Raw genomic sequence first — 18,277 nt, forward strand, 5'->3', positions numbered from 1 at the left:
AACTCAGCGTCTCAGAGTTGGAGCTTGGAGGGTCCATTTGGAGGAGGAGTCTGAAAAATAGGGGAATGGCATCATGAAGATGGCAAATTAATCATATGATGCATATCCCATCACCCCAGACATTCCAATTCTTTTATTAATCAAAACATATCTACTTCACTCCTGGTTCAGTACCTTAGAGTATATCACTTTTTCTGATAGTCAGAATTCCTATCACTTATGAAAAAGGATTAAAAATAATGTGTTTTATTGTTTTTGTTGTTCTTCCTTAGGTGAAATGATATGAAACAAACAATATGGTTGGAGAATCATACTTTGGGAACAGATTTCATCCTAATCGGCCTCTTAAGCCAAAGCAAATACCCTACTGTCTCCAGCTCAGTGATATTCATTGTTTTTATAGTAGCTGTGACTGGGAATGCCACTCTCATCCTTCTTATCTATTGTGAGCCTCACCTCCACACTCCTATGTACTTCTTCATCAGCCAGCTCTCCCTCATGGACATGATGTATAGCTTTATTATTGTGCCCAAGATGCTGTTGGATCAAGTGACTGGAATTCATAATATCTTGATCCCAAGCTGTGGGATGCAGATGTTCCTTTATTTGACACTTGTTGGGGCAGAGTTCTTCCTTTTGGCAGCCATGTCCTATGATAGATTTGTAGCTATCTGTCATCCCCTCCGCTATCCCATCCTCATGAACCATAGAGTTTGCAAATTCCTCATAATTGGCTGTTGGTTCTTAGGCTCTATTGATGGTTTCATGATTACTTCTATTACTATGACATTCCCATTTTGTAAATCCCGAGAGATCCAGCACTTTTTTTGTGAGACCCCTGCTCTGACAAAGCTTTCTTGTTCAGATACCTCATTTTATAAGATTGCCATGTACTTATGCTGCTTCCTTATGATCCTCATCCCTGTAATAGTCATTTTGGGCTCTTACTCCCTCATTCTCCTCACAGTCTATAGGATGAATTCAGTCACTGGCTATAAGAAAGCATTTTCCACATGTTCTTCCCACATGATTGTTGTCATCCTCTTGTATGGGGCTGCTGCCTACAACTACATGCTACCCCCTTCTTACCACACTGCTAAGAAGGATATGATGGTATCTGTCTTTTACACTATTATTACACCGGCACTTAACCCTTTTATCTATAGCTTTAGGAACAAAGACATTACTGGAAGTTTGAGGAAATTGCTAGCAGTAAAGAGAGTGACAGGTACCTATGGGGAGTAGATGATGATTGTCAGGTATTTCCAAGTCCCCTTTTAATAACACTTTCTGTTGTTCTCATAGGTAGGAGTCTTAATAATTTCCTTGATGAAAATTAATTAATTAATTCTTTTTTTTTTAGAACTTATAGGTGAATATTTTCCTGACTTAGTTTTAAAAATAGTTGGGACTAAAACAAGAAATTCTGGCTCTACATCTTCCTACCTAGGTCATCTTAGGCATGACATTGAACTCTCTGAATCTCAATTCACTCATTACTCTCAAAAATGTTGTAACAGTACAACATAGAGATGGTTAGCAAAGGAGCTGATGATTGTAAAGATTAACTTACATCAAAAATAGATCACACCAGACTAATCTCACTTTATTTTTTGGCAGAGTTTCTTAACTAATAGATGACAAAAATGTTATAGCTATATTTTACTAAGATGCATTTATTTGGCATTCAGCACTTGAAAAAGTATTTTGGGGAAAAGATGAAGAGATGTAGAATTGTTTAAAATTTAGTTAAACTATTTCTACAATATTCTTTTTATCTATCAGTTTTATAATTCTGTTAATAGGGGAAATAAAATTAGTCTGGAATAATCTGTTATTGATGAACATATGACGTTTTATTTTTAAAAAATGTTCATTAAGTACATTCTAAAGTTAAGGAAGTTAGGGTACAGAGAGTATATGTGACAACTAAGTTCATCCCGTTAGAAAGTGTTTGCTTAAAGAATGTAGATCTTATAGACAGATTTTCTGAGTTCATTCCCAATTATTTTTATGCTAAATCAGCAACTGTTAATATATAGACACATAAATTTATTATTACTCATTTTGATAGACATTTCTGGGTTGCACATCAAATTTGAAGACAATAGAAAACTGGAGGGGATAGCTCAAATTCTGAACCTTTGAGTTAGGACTCAAAGGTTAACAGCTAGAACAATGAGTTTAGTCTAAATTTAAATTGAATAGGGACAAACACCAGTATTAAATTTGGTTTCTAAATATTGTCTTCTTATATATCTATATATGGCTAAACATGAATTTGTCTGAAAAAACCCTGGGATTTAGCACATTGTAAATGGAACCTGAATCAATAGTGTCATATATTAGACTACAAACAAATCAATTAAATCTGTGTATATCTCAGCAATTAAAAAAAGAAATAAAGAAAAATTCAAGAATACAAGAAAATACAGATTCTGAAAATCAGATGAGACAAATAAAATTGGTAATAAATATCCCACTGAACGTATGGGAGTTTTTAAAAAATTCAACTAACTAATTTGACCCCCCAAAATGAAGATAATAATATTAATTGCTAATATTTATATACCCTATTATGCATCAAATCTTGTATATATATATATATACATATCTATACCTACTATACATTAAATCCTGTGCTAAGTGCTTTATAATAATTATTTATAATCATTATTAGAATTATAATAATAATATAATAACAATAACAACGACTTGGGAGATGGGTGCTATTATCATTTCCATTGTTCAAGTAAGGGATCTGAGGCAGACAGAGATTAAGTGACTTGTATAGAGTCACATAGCTAGTAAATAGCTAAGGCCAGATTTGAATTCAGATCTTTCTCATTCCAGGCACTGTGTGAAAACTAAATGATTAAAACAAAAAATTACAAAAAGTCTAATTCACTTGAAATAAAGAGAGAACAAAATGCATTGTAAGAAAGAATTTTGCCCAATTATGTGACAATAAAAGTGTTATATAAAATGAAGTGTTTGAATACTGCAAAAATAGAAAATACTAAGATTAAAAGAATAAGTAGAGAATTTAAATTATCCAATCTTAGAAAATTAATTTAACAAAGCCATAAGTTAACTGCAAAAAAAATCCCCAGCCAAAATGAATTCTATCAAATATTCAAGGAAAAATAAAAATATTTTACAAAAAATAAAGGAATTCTTATACTTGCCCTGGGCCCTGTTAATGTAATACAAATGACAATACTGCATAAATTTATTTACAAATTTAATGATATACCAAACTACTAACGAGTCACTATAGAACTATAGAAAATAATGACAAAAATCTTCTGGAGGAAAACGAATCAGTAATCACAGGGGAAAGTAATAAAAAATGAGAAGGAACTAGCAATTTAACGAAGCAGGAAATATCAAAAGTATTTGTGGATGGTTAAAAATATAAAGGTTGATCAACAGAAGAGATTAGGTACATAAGATTTGAAAGTAATCAGAGAATATTGTTTGAAAGGATAACAATTAAAGATAACAGCTATGGGAGAATAAAACTCTTCATTTGAAAAAAACCTTAAAAATGGAAAGAAAGCTTATAGGGATTGAGTTTATACAGAAATCTCACCACATGCCACAATAAGTTCCAAGTATGTATATATATATATGTTCTAAATATAAATATCATAAAATTGTGGTTGGAGGAAGAGTTCTTGTCCAAAAAAGGGACAGAAATAATAGAAAAGTAATTTTGATTCTATAAAACTGAAAAATATGAATATTTATTTGCGTGAACGCAAATAAAACTAATGCGGTTAGAATTATAATTCAAACTTAACTGGGAAAATAATTTTTTTTTTCAGAAAATCTCTATGATACTGGTTTACTATTTAAAATGCATAATAGATAATATCAACAAAAGGCTTTTTTCTTTCTCCATGAAATTAAACATGAAAGTATAAAAAGGTTTTCAAAAGAAGAAATTAAAATAATACAAAAGAATATGAAAATATTCCAAATCACTAATAATGAGAAATACAAATTCAAAAATCTAGGATTAAAGAGAGGTTAAATGGCAATAATAATAATAATAATATTAAATTTTTCTGATGAGGATTTGGTATCCAAGATATGAAAGCAGTTAATAAGTATGTGAGACAAGTAGCCATTCCCTAGTAGATAAATGATCAAAGGATATGGAAAAACAGTTCTCAAAACAAATGCAAAACATTTATAACCAGGTACAAAAGTTCTTGAAATCACTAATAACAAGAGAAATGCAAATCAAAATGAGACTGAGTTTCCACCACACCCCCTGAAAATTAGCAAAAATTACAAAAAATTTCAACAGTCAATGTTGGAGGGTTTGTGGGGAGATATGTGCACTAATACATTGTTGGTGGAGCTGTGAAGTGGTACAATCATTTTGGAAGACAATTCAGAATTATGCAAATATGGTAACTTAAATGTTCATATCCTTTGAGCCAGAGATTGCACTTCTGGACCTTAAAGAAGTCATCAATAAAAACGTTCCCATATTCTCCATAGTATAGCAGCATTTTTTTGTGATAGCTATGAATTGGAAACAAAGTAGATGCCTATCCACTGGGTAATGACTAAACAAATTTGGCACATGAATATAAAAATTCTACTGTGCTGTAAGAGATGCAGTGTGTAAAAAATACAAAGAATCATGGAAAGGTGAACTGATACAGAGCTAAGTAAACAGAACCAATGAAACTATACACACATGTACACATAATATAACTACAATAGTTTAAATGGGATGGATAATGTACAATGATACACAAATGAAAAGTAAATGTAACAAAAAGATCACACAGAATTCAAATGAAAAAATATGACCATCTCAATCCACTCCTTCTCAGAGATTTACAAATGTTATATACATTACATGAGTTTAAACAATTTTTAGCATATTGATCTGTTGTACTTACCTTTTTTACTCACAAAAAATAATGGCATTTGTTCTAGGAAATGACTTTTGGAGAGGAAAAGGGTGAAGGATACATGGGATACTATGGTGATGTAAGAAACAGAAAATATCAATAAAAACATTTTAAAAGGCATGCCAGCCTCTTTTCTCAAGAAATTCATGCTCTAATGGGGGGCAGATGACACATAAAAAGAAAATGAAAAGTGTAAGAGGAGAGTTTGTATGGAACAATGGAGTTGGGTGTGTTTGGGGAAGAATATGACCAGTTTGGAGTCATGATGAAGTCTTGCAGCCAAAGTAGAAAGTGATCTGAGATGTGACTAACCGGATTGAGTTCATCTTGCAGGATGATGAGTTTTCATGAAGTCCAAGAGTGGAGATATATAATAAGATGTATGCTCTGGGTGCCCTCCTCAAATGGAGGATTTGGAGAAAATCTCCCAGATTTCTTCTGCTTCTACCCTCTTCAACCAAAAGTATAAAGGCACACCAGGGCCAGAAGGTGCTGAAAGAATTTCAATGCTAATTTTATTTTGCAGAAAGATAAGTTTCTGGAGTCTCTAACATACAAAAGAGAAGTTGGGTAGGAAAACATTGGATGACATCTGTAATACTGTGTTCACTTCTGATTGCTACAATTTTTTGGAAAGACTGTAATTAGGTCTAGAATCTTCTAAAGGGGATAATCATAGCTATGAATGACTTTAAGATCATATGAGGATTGGTTGAAAAAATAGTGAATGATTAGCATAGAGATGACTTAATGGCAGTATATTAACTGATTTCAAGTTTTGGAAGATTTTTAGAGAAAACAGAGATTACATTTATTCGGTCCTAAATTTGAAGAACTAACAAATCATAAAAATTCAGTAATAAAAATTCAGACTATAAAATTTCTTTTAAAATAGATTTGTGCAAAGGCAAAATTATCTACCTTAGGGGGCAGTCAGTCTCCCTCACTTGAGGTCTTTTTTTTTTTTTAAATTTATTTAGTCCATTTGGAACATTATTCCTTGGTTACAAGAATCATATTCTTTCCCTCCCTCCCCTCCCCCCCACCCTACACATAGCCAATGGGCAATTACACTGGATATTACATGTGTCCTTGATCAGAACCTATTTCCATGTTGTTGGTGTTTGCATTAGGATGTTCATTTAGAGTCTACATCCCCAATCATATCTTCCTTGACCCGTGTAATCAAGCAGTTGTTTTTCTTCAGTGTTTTTGCTTCCACATTTTTTCCTCTGGATATGGATAGTGTTCTTTCTCAAAAATCCCTCTGAGTTGTTCAGGATCACTGCTTTGCCACTAATGGAGAAGTCCATTTCATTGATTGCACCACAGTGTATCAATCTCTGTGTTAAGTGTTCTCCTGGTTCTACTCCTCTCACTCTGTATCAATTCCTGGAGGTCCTTCCAGTTCACATGAAATTCCTCCAGTTTATTATTCCTTTGAGCATAATAGTATTCCATCACCAACATATACTACAATTTTTTCAGCCATTCTCCAATTGAAGGGCATCCACTCATTTTCCAACTTTTTGCCACCACAAAGAACGCAGCTATGAATATTCTTGTACATGTTTTTTCCTTATTATCTCTTTGGGATCAAAGGCCAGACAGTCTTTTAGCACCCCTTGGGCATAGTTCCAAATTGCCCTCCAGAATGGTTGGATCAATTTACAACACTACCAGCAGTGCATTAATGTCCCAACTTTGCCACAACCCCTCCAGCATACATTACTTTCTGTTGCTGTCATGTTAGTCAATCTGCTACGTGTGAGGTGATACCTCAGAGTTGTTTTGATTTGCATCTCTCTGATTATAAGAGATTTTTAACAATTGTACATGTGCTTATTAATAATTTTGATTTCTTTTTCTGAAAATTGCTTTCATGTCCCTTGCCAACTGGAGAATGGCTTAATTTTTTGGTACAACTGATTTAGCTCTTTAAAATTTGAGTAATTAGACCTTTGTCAGAAGTTTTTGTTATGAAGATTGTTTCCCAGTTTGTTGCTTTCCTTCTAATTTTGGTTGCATTGTTTAATTTAATGTAATCAAAATTTTTAAAATTTAATGTAATCAAACTTATTGATTTTACATTTTGTGATTTTTTATAACTCTTGCTTGGTTTTAAAATCTTTGCTTTCCCAAAGATCTGACATGTATACTACTCTGTGTTCACTTAATTTACTTATAGTTTCCTTCTTTATATTCAAGTCATTCATCCATTCTGAGTTTATCTTGGTGTAGTCACTTGAGGTCTTAAATGCTAAAAAGGTCTTAAAACCTCTGAATTATATTATTAGCAGTTATTCTCTATGTATGTGTTGGAATAGATGTTGTATCAGGTTATTTTCTGAATCATTTGAATTGATTAGTGCCTTATGGGACATAGATATATCCTACCTCACAATTTAATGTGAATTTTTGCATGAAAAGAAAGATTGAATCCCACTCTGCATGGGATTGAGTCCCAATATTGCTTGTCATAGTTGGAAAACACCAGTGTAATTTCTATTTTGGGAGATTTTCTTCCTTGAGTATGATTTTAATAGAAATTGTACTCATTTATAGGTTTCAAAACTGATACTGAGTCCCACCTTTGACTGGTCACATGTTTTGACATGACCTTCAGTGGGAGGGGATGGAGCGGGGACCTGGCAAAAGAGAAAAAATGTCTGATAGTGAGAACTCCAGGATTGGGGATTGAGACTGATGTTTAAGCAAGTCCAATCAGAGACTTGGAGGAGGGAAAAGACAGATTTCATAAGGAGAGGAGGAAAGGCTGTAGGGACTTTTTCTTCTAAGATTTGAATTAGCTCTTTTTCTCCCTACTCTGGAGCCTTATCTCTGGGTAGGCACTGGTTTTATCTGACCATCTGATCTTGGCCAGCAGCATGGTTTGGGCTCTAACTGGAGTAGAGGAAGTGTGGGTTAGCTTGGAGGTTTTTTTTTTTAGTGTGGTCAGATGATCTCTCTCTCTCTCTTTCTCTCTTTCTCCTCCAACTTTTACCAATAAGTAGTTATAAATTTTAATATACAATCTTCAGGATTTTTAATCATAATACTCAGATGAAACATTTGTGTTAAATTTATTAAATTTATCTTTTTACTTCCATATTGAGTTAATTGTTTTCTAAAACTGAACTCATTGTCTTTCTCCCCAAACCCTTCTATCCCAATCCAATAGTAGAGCTCTATTAATAAAATGGGCATCCACCTTTCTTTCCATGTACTCAGTTTTACATCCTTAGTGTTATCTTCACAACTCCTTGCTTTCCCTCATCTCACAAATCTAATCAGCTGCAAAATCTTGTTTTCTATATTCACATCTCTCATATATGTCCTCTTCTGTCCATTCATACAAGTTACCAGCTTGGTTCCAGCTCTCATCACTATTCATTAAATAGTTTCCTATTATCCTTTTTACCCCAACTACAAGTTATTTTCAAATGCCAACATTACTTTCCCAAAGGGCATATCAGACCATTCTTCCTCCCTACTGAATAAACTCCAATTCTTTCATATATTTATCATATATATATATGTATACATATTTATATACACACAATACATATACATATATTTTCATATCTGATTTTTAAAACTATTTACAATCTTATCTCTTCCTCCCATTCTAGTCCATTTATATTTTAATTTTGCCAACACTTTTACAATAAAGTGTTCTGGTCTACTTGTTTGGCACATAATCTCTTATTTGTGTTTGTCATCTCTCATACTTAGAATGTTTCCCTCCTTACCTCTAGTTTTTGGAATTCATGGTTTCCAGAACACAGATAAAATGCTATCTTCTATGGGAAACTTTCCTGATCACCCCAGTTGATACCTTCAACCATGTTAAGTCAAGTCAATAAACATTTAAGTACCTATTAATTGTGGGGATATAAAGAAAAAGCACTGTCTCTGCCCTCAGAGAGGACACAGTCTGATGAGGGAAGATGATATGTCAACAATTACATATAACAAAGGTATGTAAAATAATTATTAGAGATATCAAAAGGAAAGCATTAGTATTAATTGATAACTATGATTTAAACTCAGAGGGAACTCATTACTTTAGATAGTTTTGAAGAAATCTTATAGAGGTCACAGTTAAGATGGCAGAATGAGAGAGAGAAATTTTGCTTTAGCTCTTTCATAACTTTCTCCACAATGACCTAAAATACTTACCAAACTTAATCCTCATTGGAAAAGCCAAGAATAGTCACCCTGAATCATTTTCTGGCTCAAGAAAGCTTATGATTGTGGGTTTTAAAATATTGTGACTGGGGAAACTGCATCCCCCCAGCATGCCCCAGGGTTTCCTCCTCCCTACTTCCTGGTGTGGGACTGGTCTTGAATTGGACCAATCCCATGCTAGGAAGGAGCCATGTCCCCTACTTCCAGGTGTAGGATTGTTCTATATAAGGACCAATTCCACACTTAGGAGGGAACTTTGAATCTGAGAAGATTGGGGGGGGGATGGGCTTTAATTCATTTCAACTAGGGAATTCTGGTGAGTTTTTTTCTTTTAATAAAGTTTATTTTTGGTTTGTTTTTTTAAAATGAAAGCATATAGGAGGCGGAGTCAAGATGGCGGCACAGAGGCAGTGAAAGTTCAGGCCTCTGAAAACTCTTCCTTACCAATTACAAACTAAATGCTCCTAGGGGACTGAAAATCAAACCTAACAACAAGACAGAGACCAGGAACCTTCCTGCTGGACTCAACTTAAAAGGTATACCCCCAAAAGCCAGAATTTGAGAACACTCGGTTCTAAAAGGAAGGAAGAAGGAAGATCCTGGGACCCCTCCACCACCTAGAGCTCTAAGCCTCCAGCGACAGTTGGAACCTCTGGATGGGCAAAGTTGCTGGTCTGGAGGGAGTACCTTGAGAGCAAAACTGTGACAGGCTGAGAGCATTGAGCTCATGAGGTGGAGAAGCAGTTGGAGAAGAATCACAGAGCAGAGTGGGCAGCCTAGTTGCATCAACAGAGACACTCCATATTGCGCCTCCCCACTTCCCGAGGGTTTAGCCTCAGGACACATCCAGCTCAACCCAACTGAACTTAAACTCATCACAGCCTTCAGAAGATAGGGAAGCTCAAGCTCCAACACCCCTCCCTCACAGACTGCACTGAGAGATTTGCTGACAAAGTTCCAAGGGTGAAGGTTGACAGAAAAACCCAAAACCACAAAAAAAATGAGAGGACCAAGAGCGTGGGCAACATCAGGGAGAAAGGAAGGAGTAAATATGAGCAAACAACATAAAACAAAAAAAGAAATTGCAATCGACAGCTTCTATACAGACATTGAACAAAGAACAAATGGAACAGAGAAGGATAATGGAACACCAAGGGAAAAAACAGAAACCACAGTGAATGAATTGAATACAGGCGTTTGAAGAACTCAAAATACAATTCAAAAACAATAAAGAGAGGCTGAAGACAACTGGGAAAAGAGCTTAAAAAGTAAGATAAGTCATCTGGAAACAGAGACACTTGAACTAAAATGAAAAAACAGTGTCATGAAAGCCAAAATTAATCAGCTTGAAAATGAGGCAAAGGAAATGAAAGATGACCTCCAAAGAAGATTAGAGCAGAAAGAGAAGGATGACCAAAAAGCCAGGGATAAAATCCAATTTTTAAAAACCAGAATACAAAAACTAGAAGCAAGCAATGTCACAAGGCAGCAGGGAAATATAAAACAAAATCAAAAGAATGAAAAAATTGAGGAAAATATGAAGTACCTTATTCACAAAACAGAAGATTTAGAAAATCATTCCAGGAGAGACAACTGAAGAATCATTGGTCTACCAGAAAACCAGGACAAAAGAAAAAGCCTGGACATCATACTACAGGAAAATATCCAAGAAAACTCTCCCAATATTCAAGAACAAGAGGGAAAAGTGGAGATTAAAAGAATGCACAGATTGCCTCCTGTACTTAATCCCCAACTGATAACACCCAGGAATGGTATAGCAAAGTTCAAGAACTATCAGACTAAGGAAAAAATATTACAAGCTGGTAAGAAGTCATTCAGACACCATGGAACCGCAGGGAGGATAACACAGGATCTGGCTGCATCTACACTGAAGGACCAAAAGGAATGAATATGATATTCTAGAAAGTAAGGGAACTAAGTCTAAAACCAAGAATCAATTACCCAGCAAAACTGACTATATTCTTTTTTTTTTTAATTTTAAACATTATTTTATTTGGCCATTTCCAAACATTTTTCACTGGAAACAAAGATCATTTTCTTTTCCTCACCCCTCCCCACCTTTCCCTCTCCCATAGCCGACGCACTATTCCACTGGTTATCACATGTGTTCTTGACTCGAACCCATTTCCCTGTTGTTGGTATTTGCATTAGAGTTTTCATTTAGAGTCTCTCCTCTGTCATGTCCCGTCAACCCCTGCAGTTAAGCAGTTGTTTTTCATCGGTGTTTTTACTCCCACAGTTTATCCTCAGCTTGTGGATAGTATTTTTTAGATCCCTGCAGATTGTTCAGGGACATTACATTGCCACTAATGGAGAAGTCCATCACCTTCGATTGTACCACAATGTATCAGTCTCTGTGTACAATGTTTTCCTGGTTCTGCTCCTTTCGCTCTGCATCACTTCTTGGAGGTTGTTCCAGTCTCCACAGAATTCCTCCACTTTATTATTCCTTTTAGCACAATAGTATTCCATCACCAACATATACCACAATTTGTTCAGCCATTCCCCATGGGCATCCCCTCGTTTTCCAGTTTTTGGCCACCACAAAGAGTGTAGCTATGAATATTGTTGTACAAGTCTTTTTCCTTATTATCTCTTTGGGGTACAAAACCAGCAGTGCTATAGCTGGATCAAAGGGCAGACAGTCTTTTATCACCCTTTGGGCATAGTTCCAAATTGCCCTCCAGAATGGCTGGATCAATTCACAACTCCACCAGCAATGAATTAGTGTCCCCACTTTGCCACATCCCCTCCAGCATTCATTACTTTCCATAGCTGTCATGTTAGCCAATCTGCTAGGTGTGAGGTGATACCTCAAAGTTGTTTTGATTTGCATCTCTCTTATTATAGGAGATGTAGAGCACTTTTTCATGTGCTTATTAATAGTTTTGATTTCTTTGGCTGAGAACTGCCTGTTCATGTCCCTTGCCCATTTATAAATTAGAGAATGGCTTGATTTTTTGTACAATTGACTTAGTTCTTTGTAAATTTGAGTAATTAAACTTTTGTCAGAGGTTTTTATGAAGATTGTTTCCCAATTTGTTGCTACCCTTCTGATTTTGGTTACATTGGTTTTGTTTGTACTAAACTTTTTAATTTGATATATTCCAGATTATTTATTTTGCATTTTGTAACTCTTTCTAAGTCCTGCTTGGTTTTGAAGTCTTTCCCTTCCTAAATGTCTGACATGTATGCTATTCTGTGTTCACCTAATTTTCTTATAGTTTCCTTCTTTATGTTCAATTCATTCACCCATTTTGAATTTATCTTGATGTAGGGTGTGAGGTGTTCATCTAAACCTAATCTTTCCCACACTGTCCTCCAATTTTCCAAGCAGTTTTTATGAAATAATGGATTTTTGTCCCCAAAACTGGGATCTTTGGGTTTATCATATACTGTCTTGCTGAGGTCTCTTGCCCCCAGTCTATTTCACTGATCCTCCTTTCTGTCTCTTAGCCAGTACCAAATTGTTTTGATGATTGCTGCTTTATAATATAGTCTAAGATCTGGGACTGCAAGGCTCCCTTCCTTTGTATTTTTTTTTCATTATTTCCCTGGATATCCTTGATCTTTTTTTCTTCCAAATGAACTTTGTTATGGTTTTTTCTAAATCAGTAAAAAAATTTTTTGGAAGTTCCATGGGTATGACACTAAATAGATAGAAGAGTTTGGGTAGGATGGTCATTTTTATTATATTGGCTCGTCCTACCCATGAGCAGTTAATGTTCTTCCAATTGTTCAAGTCTAGTTTTAGTTGTGTGGAAAGTGTTTTGTAGTTGCGTTCATATAGTTCCTGTGTTTGTCTCGGGAGATAGATTTCTAAGTATTTTATTTTGTCTAAGGTAATTTTGAATGGGATTTCTCTTTCTAGTTCTTGCTGCTGAGCTGTGTTGGAATTATATAGAAATACTGATGACTTATGTGGGTTTATTTTGTATCCTGCAACTTTGCTAAAGTTGTTGATTATTTCGATTAGCTTTTTGGTTGAATCTCTAGGATTCTTTAAGTAGATCATCATGTCATCTGCAAAGAGCGATAATTTGGTCTCCTCCTTGCCTATTTTAATGCCTTCAATTTCTTTTTCTTCTCTAATTACTATTGCTAGTGTTTCTAATACAATGTCAAATAATAGAGGTGATAATGGGCATCCTTGTTTCACTCCTGATCTTAATGGGAATGGATTTAGTTTATCCACATTGCAGATGATATTAGTTGATGGTTTTAGATATATACTGTTTATTATTTTTAGGAATGACCCTTGTATTCCTATGCTTTCTAGTGTTTTTAGTAGGAATGGGTGTTGTATTTTATCAAAGGCTTTTTCTGCATCTATTGAGATAATCATGTGGTTCTTGTTGGTTTGTTTCTTGATGTGGTCAATTATGTGGATAGTTTTCCTAATATTGAACCAGCCCTGCATCCCTGGTATAAATCCCACTTGATCATGGTGGATGACCCTTCTGATCACTTGCTGGAGTCTTTTTGCTAGTATCCTATTTAAGATTTTTGCATATATATTCGTTAGGGAGATTGGTCTATAATTTTCTTTCTCTGTTTTTGGCCTGCCTGGCTTTTGAATTAGTACCATGTTTGTGTCATAAAAGGAGTTTGGTAGAACTCCCTCTTTGCTTATTATGTCAAATAGTTTGTATAGTATTGGGATTAACTGTTCTCTGAATGTTTGATAGAATTCACTGGTGAATCCATCAGGCCCTGGGGATTTTTTCTTAGGAAGTTCTTTGATGGCTTCTTGGATTTCATTTTCTGATATGGGTTTATTAAATAATTCTATTTCTTCTGTTAGTCTAGGCAATTTGTATTTTTGTATATATTCATCCATATCACCTAGGTTGGTATATTTATTGCCATATAGTTGGGCAAAGTAGTTTTTAATGATTGCCTTAATTTCCTCTTCATTGGAGGTGAGATCCCCCTTTTCATCCTTGATGCTGTTAATTTGCCTTTCTTCTTTCCTTTTTTTAAATTAGATTGACCAGTACTTTGTCTATTTTGTCTGTTTTTTCAAAGTACCAGCTTCTAGTCTTGTTTATTAGCTCAATAGTTCTGTCACTTTCGATTTTATTAATTTCTCCCTTAATTTTTAGGATCTCTAGTTTGGTATTCTTCTGGGGGTTTTTAATTTGTTTGTTCTCAAGTTTTTTGATTTGCATTTCCAATTCCTTGATATCTGTCCTCCCTAGTTTGTTAATATATGCACTCAGCGATATGAATTTTCCTCTAAGTACTGCCTTGGCTGCATCCCATATGGTTGAAAGGATGTCTTGCCATTGTCATTTTCCTCAACAAAATTATTAATTGTTTCTATGATTTCTTCTCTAACTATCCGATTTTGGAGTATCATATTATTTAATTTCCAATTAATTTTTGATTTGGCTCTCCATGTACCCTTACCGATCAATATTTTTACTGCCTTGTGATCTGAAAAGGCTGCATTTATTATTTCTGCTCTTCTGCATTTGAGTGACATGCTTCTGTGACCTAGTGTATGATCTATTTTTGTGAATGTGCCATGTGGTGCTGAAACGAAGGTGTATTCCTTTTTGTCCCTATTTATTTTTCTTCATATGTCTATTAACTCTAATTTTTCTAAGATTTCATTCACCTCTTTTACCTCTTTCTTGTTTATTTTTTGGTTTGATTTATCTAAATTTGATAGTGGTTGGTTCAAGTCTCCCAGTAATATGGTTTTACTGTCTATTTCCTCCTTCAATTCTCCTAGTTTCTCTATTAAAAATCTGGATGCTATACCATTTGGGGCATACATGTTGATTAGTGATATTTTCTCATTGTCTATACTCCCTTTTAACAGAATATATTTATCTTCCCTATCCCTTTTGATCAGGTCTATTTTTGCTTTGGCTTTGTCAGATATCATGATTGCAACTCCTATCTTCTTTCTATCAGTTGAGGCCCAAAAGGACTTACTCCAACCTTTAATTCTAACCTTGTGAGTGTCAGCCCACCTCATATGTGTTTTTTGAAGACAACAAATGGTAGGGTTTTGGGTTCTAATGCAATCTACTATTTGTCTACGTTTTATGGATGAATTCATCCCATTCACATTCAAAGTTACGATTGTCATTTGTGGATTAGCTGGCATTTTGATATCTTCCCCTAGTTCTGACCTTTCTTCTTTAGCTATCTCCTTTTGAACCAGTGATTTACTTTAGGTCAGTCCCCCTAGTCCCCTCCCTTGATATGCTTCTCTTTCTAGCCCCTCCCTTTTTATGCTCCCGTCCCCTCCCCCCTCTCCTTCCTTCCCTTTTTATACACCCTCCCCCCTCCCCCTCTTTAATTATCCTTTCTTTCTTGCCCTGTTGGATAAGATAGAATTCAGTATCCCACTGGATCTAGATGTTCTTCCCTCTCAGATTTGATTTCACTGAGAGTAAGGTTTAAGTAATTCCACTTCATGCTCTCTTCCTCTCCTTCTGAAATGAGAGTTCTTCCCCTCCCCTTCCCATGTGTATCGTTATATGGGAAAGATTATTCTATTAATTCCTCCCCTATTTCTTGAAGTAAATCTTAGTGTTATCAACGGTTCCCCTCCTCCCTTTTCCTTTCTTTGCCCCCACTTTCCCCAGATCTTCTTAATGCCCCAATGTTTCCCTATGCATGTTTCTTCTAACTACTCTTATGATGCATACAATTTTTGAGAGTTACACAAAACATTTTCCCCACATATTAATATATATATAATTTGATGTAAATGTAGTCCTTATAGAAGAGAGTTTGACTTAAAGAAAAAGATAAGATTTATCTCCTTTTCCCTTTCTTTCATATTTACCTTTTCATGTTTCTCTTGCTTTCTGTGCTTGGATATTGAACTTTCCACAGAGCTCTGGTCTTTTCTTAGCAAATGCTTGGAAATCTTCTATTTTGTTGAATGCCCATACTTTCCCCTGGAAGTATATAGTCAGTTTTGCTGGGTAGTTGATTCTTGGTTGAAGACCCAGCTCTCTTGCCTTTCTAAATATCGTGTTCGATGCTTTGCGGTCTCTTAGTATGTTAGCTGCTAAGTCGTGCGTAATCCTTATGGGAGCCCCCTTATATCTGAAGCTCCTCTTCTTGTCTTCTTGTAAGATTTTCTCCTTTTCTTGGAAGCTCTTGAATTTGGCAATTACATTCCTAGGGGTTGTCTTTTGGGGATTTAGTATAGATGGTGTTCTATGAACCCTTTCTATTTCTATTTTGCCCCCTTGCTCCAGAACATGTGGGCAATTTTCTTTTATAATCTCCTGTAGAATAATATCGAGTCTATTTTTTATCTCTGGTTTTTCTGGGAGACTGATCATTTGGAGGTTGTCTCTTCTTCCTCCGTTTTCCTAGTCTGTGACCTTTTCAGTGAGGTATTTTATGTTTTCTTCTAATTCATTAATTTTTTGGGTTTGCCTTATTGGTTGCTTAATTCTGGTCATTAGGGACTGGTTTTGCTTTTCAGCTTTGTCTGCCCTTCTATTGGATGCTTTGATCTCTTTTTCCAAATGAACAGTCTTATCTGTCAGACTGCTGACCTCTTTCTCCCGTTTTTCTTTCCAGGTTTCCATCTTTTGGATAAGTTCCAGTTTGAGATCTTCCAGAGCTTGTTGATAGTTTCCATTTTGGGAGGCATGTTCTGATGTTTTTTGGATTTCATCCTCATTCTCTTCTTTTCCTTGGGTACTCCCACCATAAAAGTTTTCAATAGTCACCTTTTTCCCTTTCTTCCTGGAGACTTGATTTTGGGCCATGTGAGCCATCCCTTTGGTGGTTTTATTCCCCTTTCCTTTTTGGTCTGGGGCCTGGGTGATATGGGTGGGTTTTCTGTGAATTTAGGTTGCCTCAGACTAGTTCTTCCCAGCCTCCTAGGTTTCTTAGAGCCCTGGGCCCCTGATCACAGCCAAACTGCCCCAGTTTTCAGGTCCGCCCAGATAATCAGCACGTGGTCTACCCCTGGTGTTTAGCTTGGCCCAGATGCTCAGCGCAACCGCCCGAGTATGGCTCCCTGGGCCCCCTCTGCTCAGCACAGGATTCTCCAGTGAAACCGCCCTGATACGTTTTTTCCTGGCAGTCCCCGGATCCCAAGGACCCTGGAGTGCCCCCCCCCCCATACAGAGACATTCCCCACTCACTCGCTGTCCCAGTGAGCTCTCCGGTAGCTCACTCTGGTTTGGTGGGGGAGGTGGAGGGGGGGAAGGTGGCTCAGTTCACGTTTTTGTGCAAGCTTTTCCTCCTTCTTATTATAGTGTGGAAATGTTCAAACCCCATGTACCTCCGCCTCTGTGGTGTATGGGGGAGTACCGGGGAGTCCTTCTGTTACTCCAAAGGTGATGTTTATGCTCCTTTGATGTAGTCTATTTCGTTCGGTGCCGGGGAGAGGAAGTGTATGGAGTCTAGATTGCAGCCATGATTACTTGGAAGTCCTGACTATATTCTTACAGGGGAAAGTATGGTCATTTAACAGAATAGAAGAATTCCTAGCATTTATAAAGAAGAGACCAGACGTGAACAAAAAATTTGATGCCCAAGCACAGAACTCAAGAGAATCATCAAAATGTAATTAAGAAAGAGGGAAAAAAGAAAAACAAAACAAACAAAAAAGAACAAACTTTTTTAAGAGACCCAATAAGTTAAAATGATGAGCATTCCTATAAGAAAAGAGGTCATTGGTAACTCTTAAAAATTGTTATTATCACTTAGGCAGCTAGAAAAATTACACTTAGAGGGAACAGTGACAAACTGTATAGGATGAAATGCCAAGACCTAAATATATATATATCTATATATCGATATATCTATCTATATCTATATCTATCTATCGATCTATCGATCTATCTATCTATCTATCGATATATATTATATATTAATATATATATAATATAATATATATAATATATATTATATATTATATCAATGTATATAATATATAATATATAATATATATATTATATTATATATATAATTTTATATTTTTTAATTTATAATTTCTAATTTTATAATTATAATATAATGTAATATAATGTAATATAATATAATATAATATAATATAATATAATATAATATAATATAAGATAATATAATATAATATAATATAATATAATATAATATAATATAATATAATATAATAT

General features: G+C 35.3%; 1 protein-coding gene across 1 annotated transcript; it reads left to right on the top strand.

The window, feature by feature from the left end:
- Nucleotides 1-282: 282 nt before the first annotated feature.
- LOC100010631 (olfactory receptor 2T29-like) lies at nt 283-1,245 on the top strand. The gene has a single exon (XM_056814683.1). It carries the CDS (start codon nt 283-285, stop codon nt 1,243-1,245), a length of 963 nt encoding a protein of 320 aa, XP_056670661.1.
- The last annotated feature ends 17,032 nt before the right edge of the window (nt 1,246-18,277 follow it).

Source organism: Monodelphis domestica, chromosome 2 (assembly GCF_027887165.1).
Source record: "Monodelphis domestica isolate mMonDom1 chromosome 2, mMonDom1.pri, whole genome shotgun sequence".
NCBI lineage: Eukaryota > Metazoa > Chordata > Mammalia > Didelphimorphia > Didelphidae > Monodelphis > Monodelphis domestica.

What these genes read in the sequence shown, in the direction of transcription:
- LOC100010631 (XM_056814683.1), top strand. Translation starts at nt 283, where the DNA reads ATGAAACAAACAATATGGTTGGAGAATCATACTTTGGGAACAGATTTC.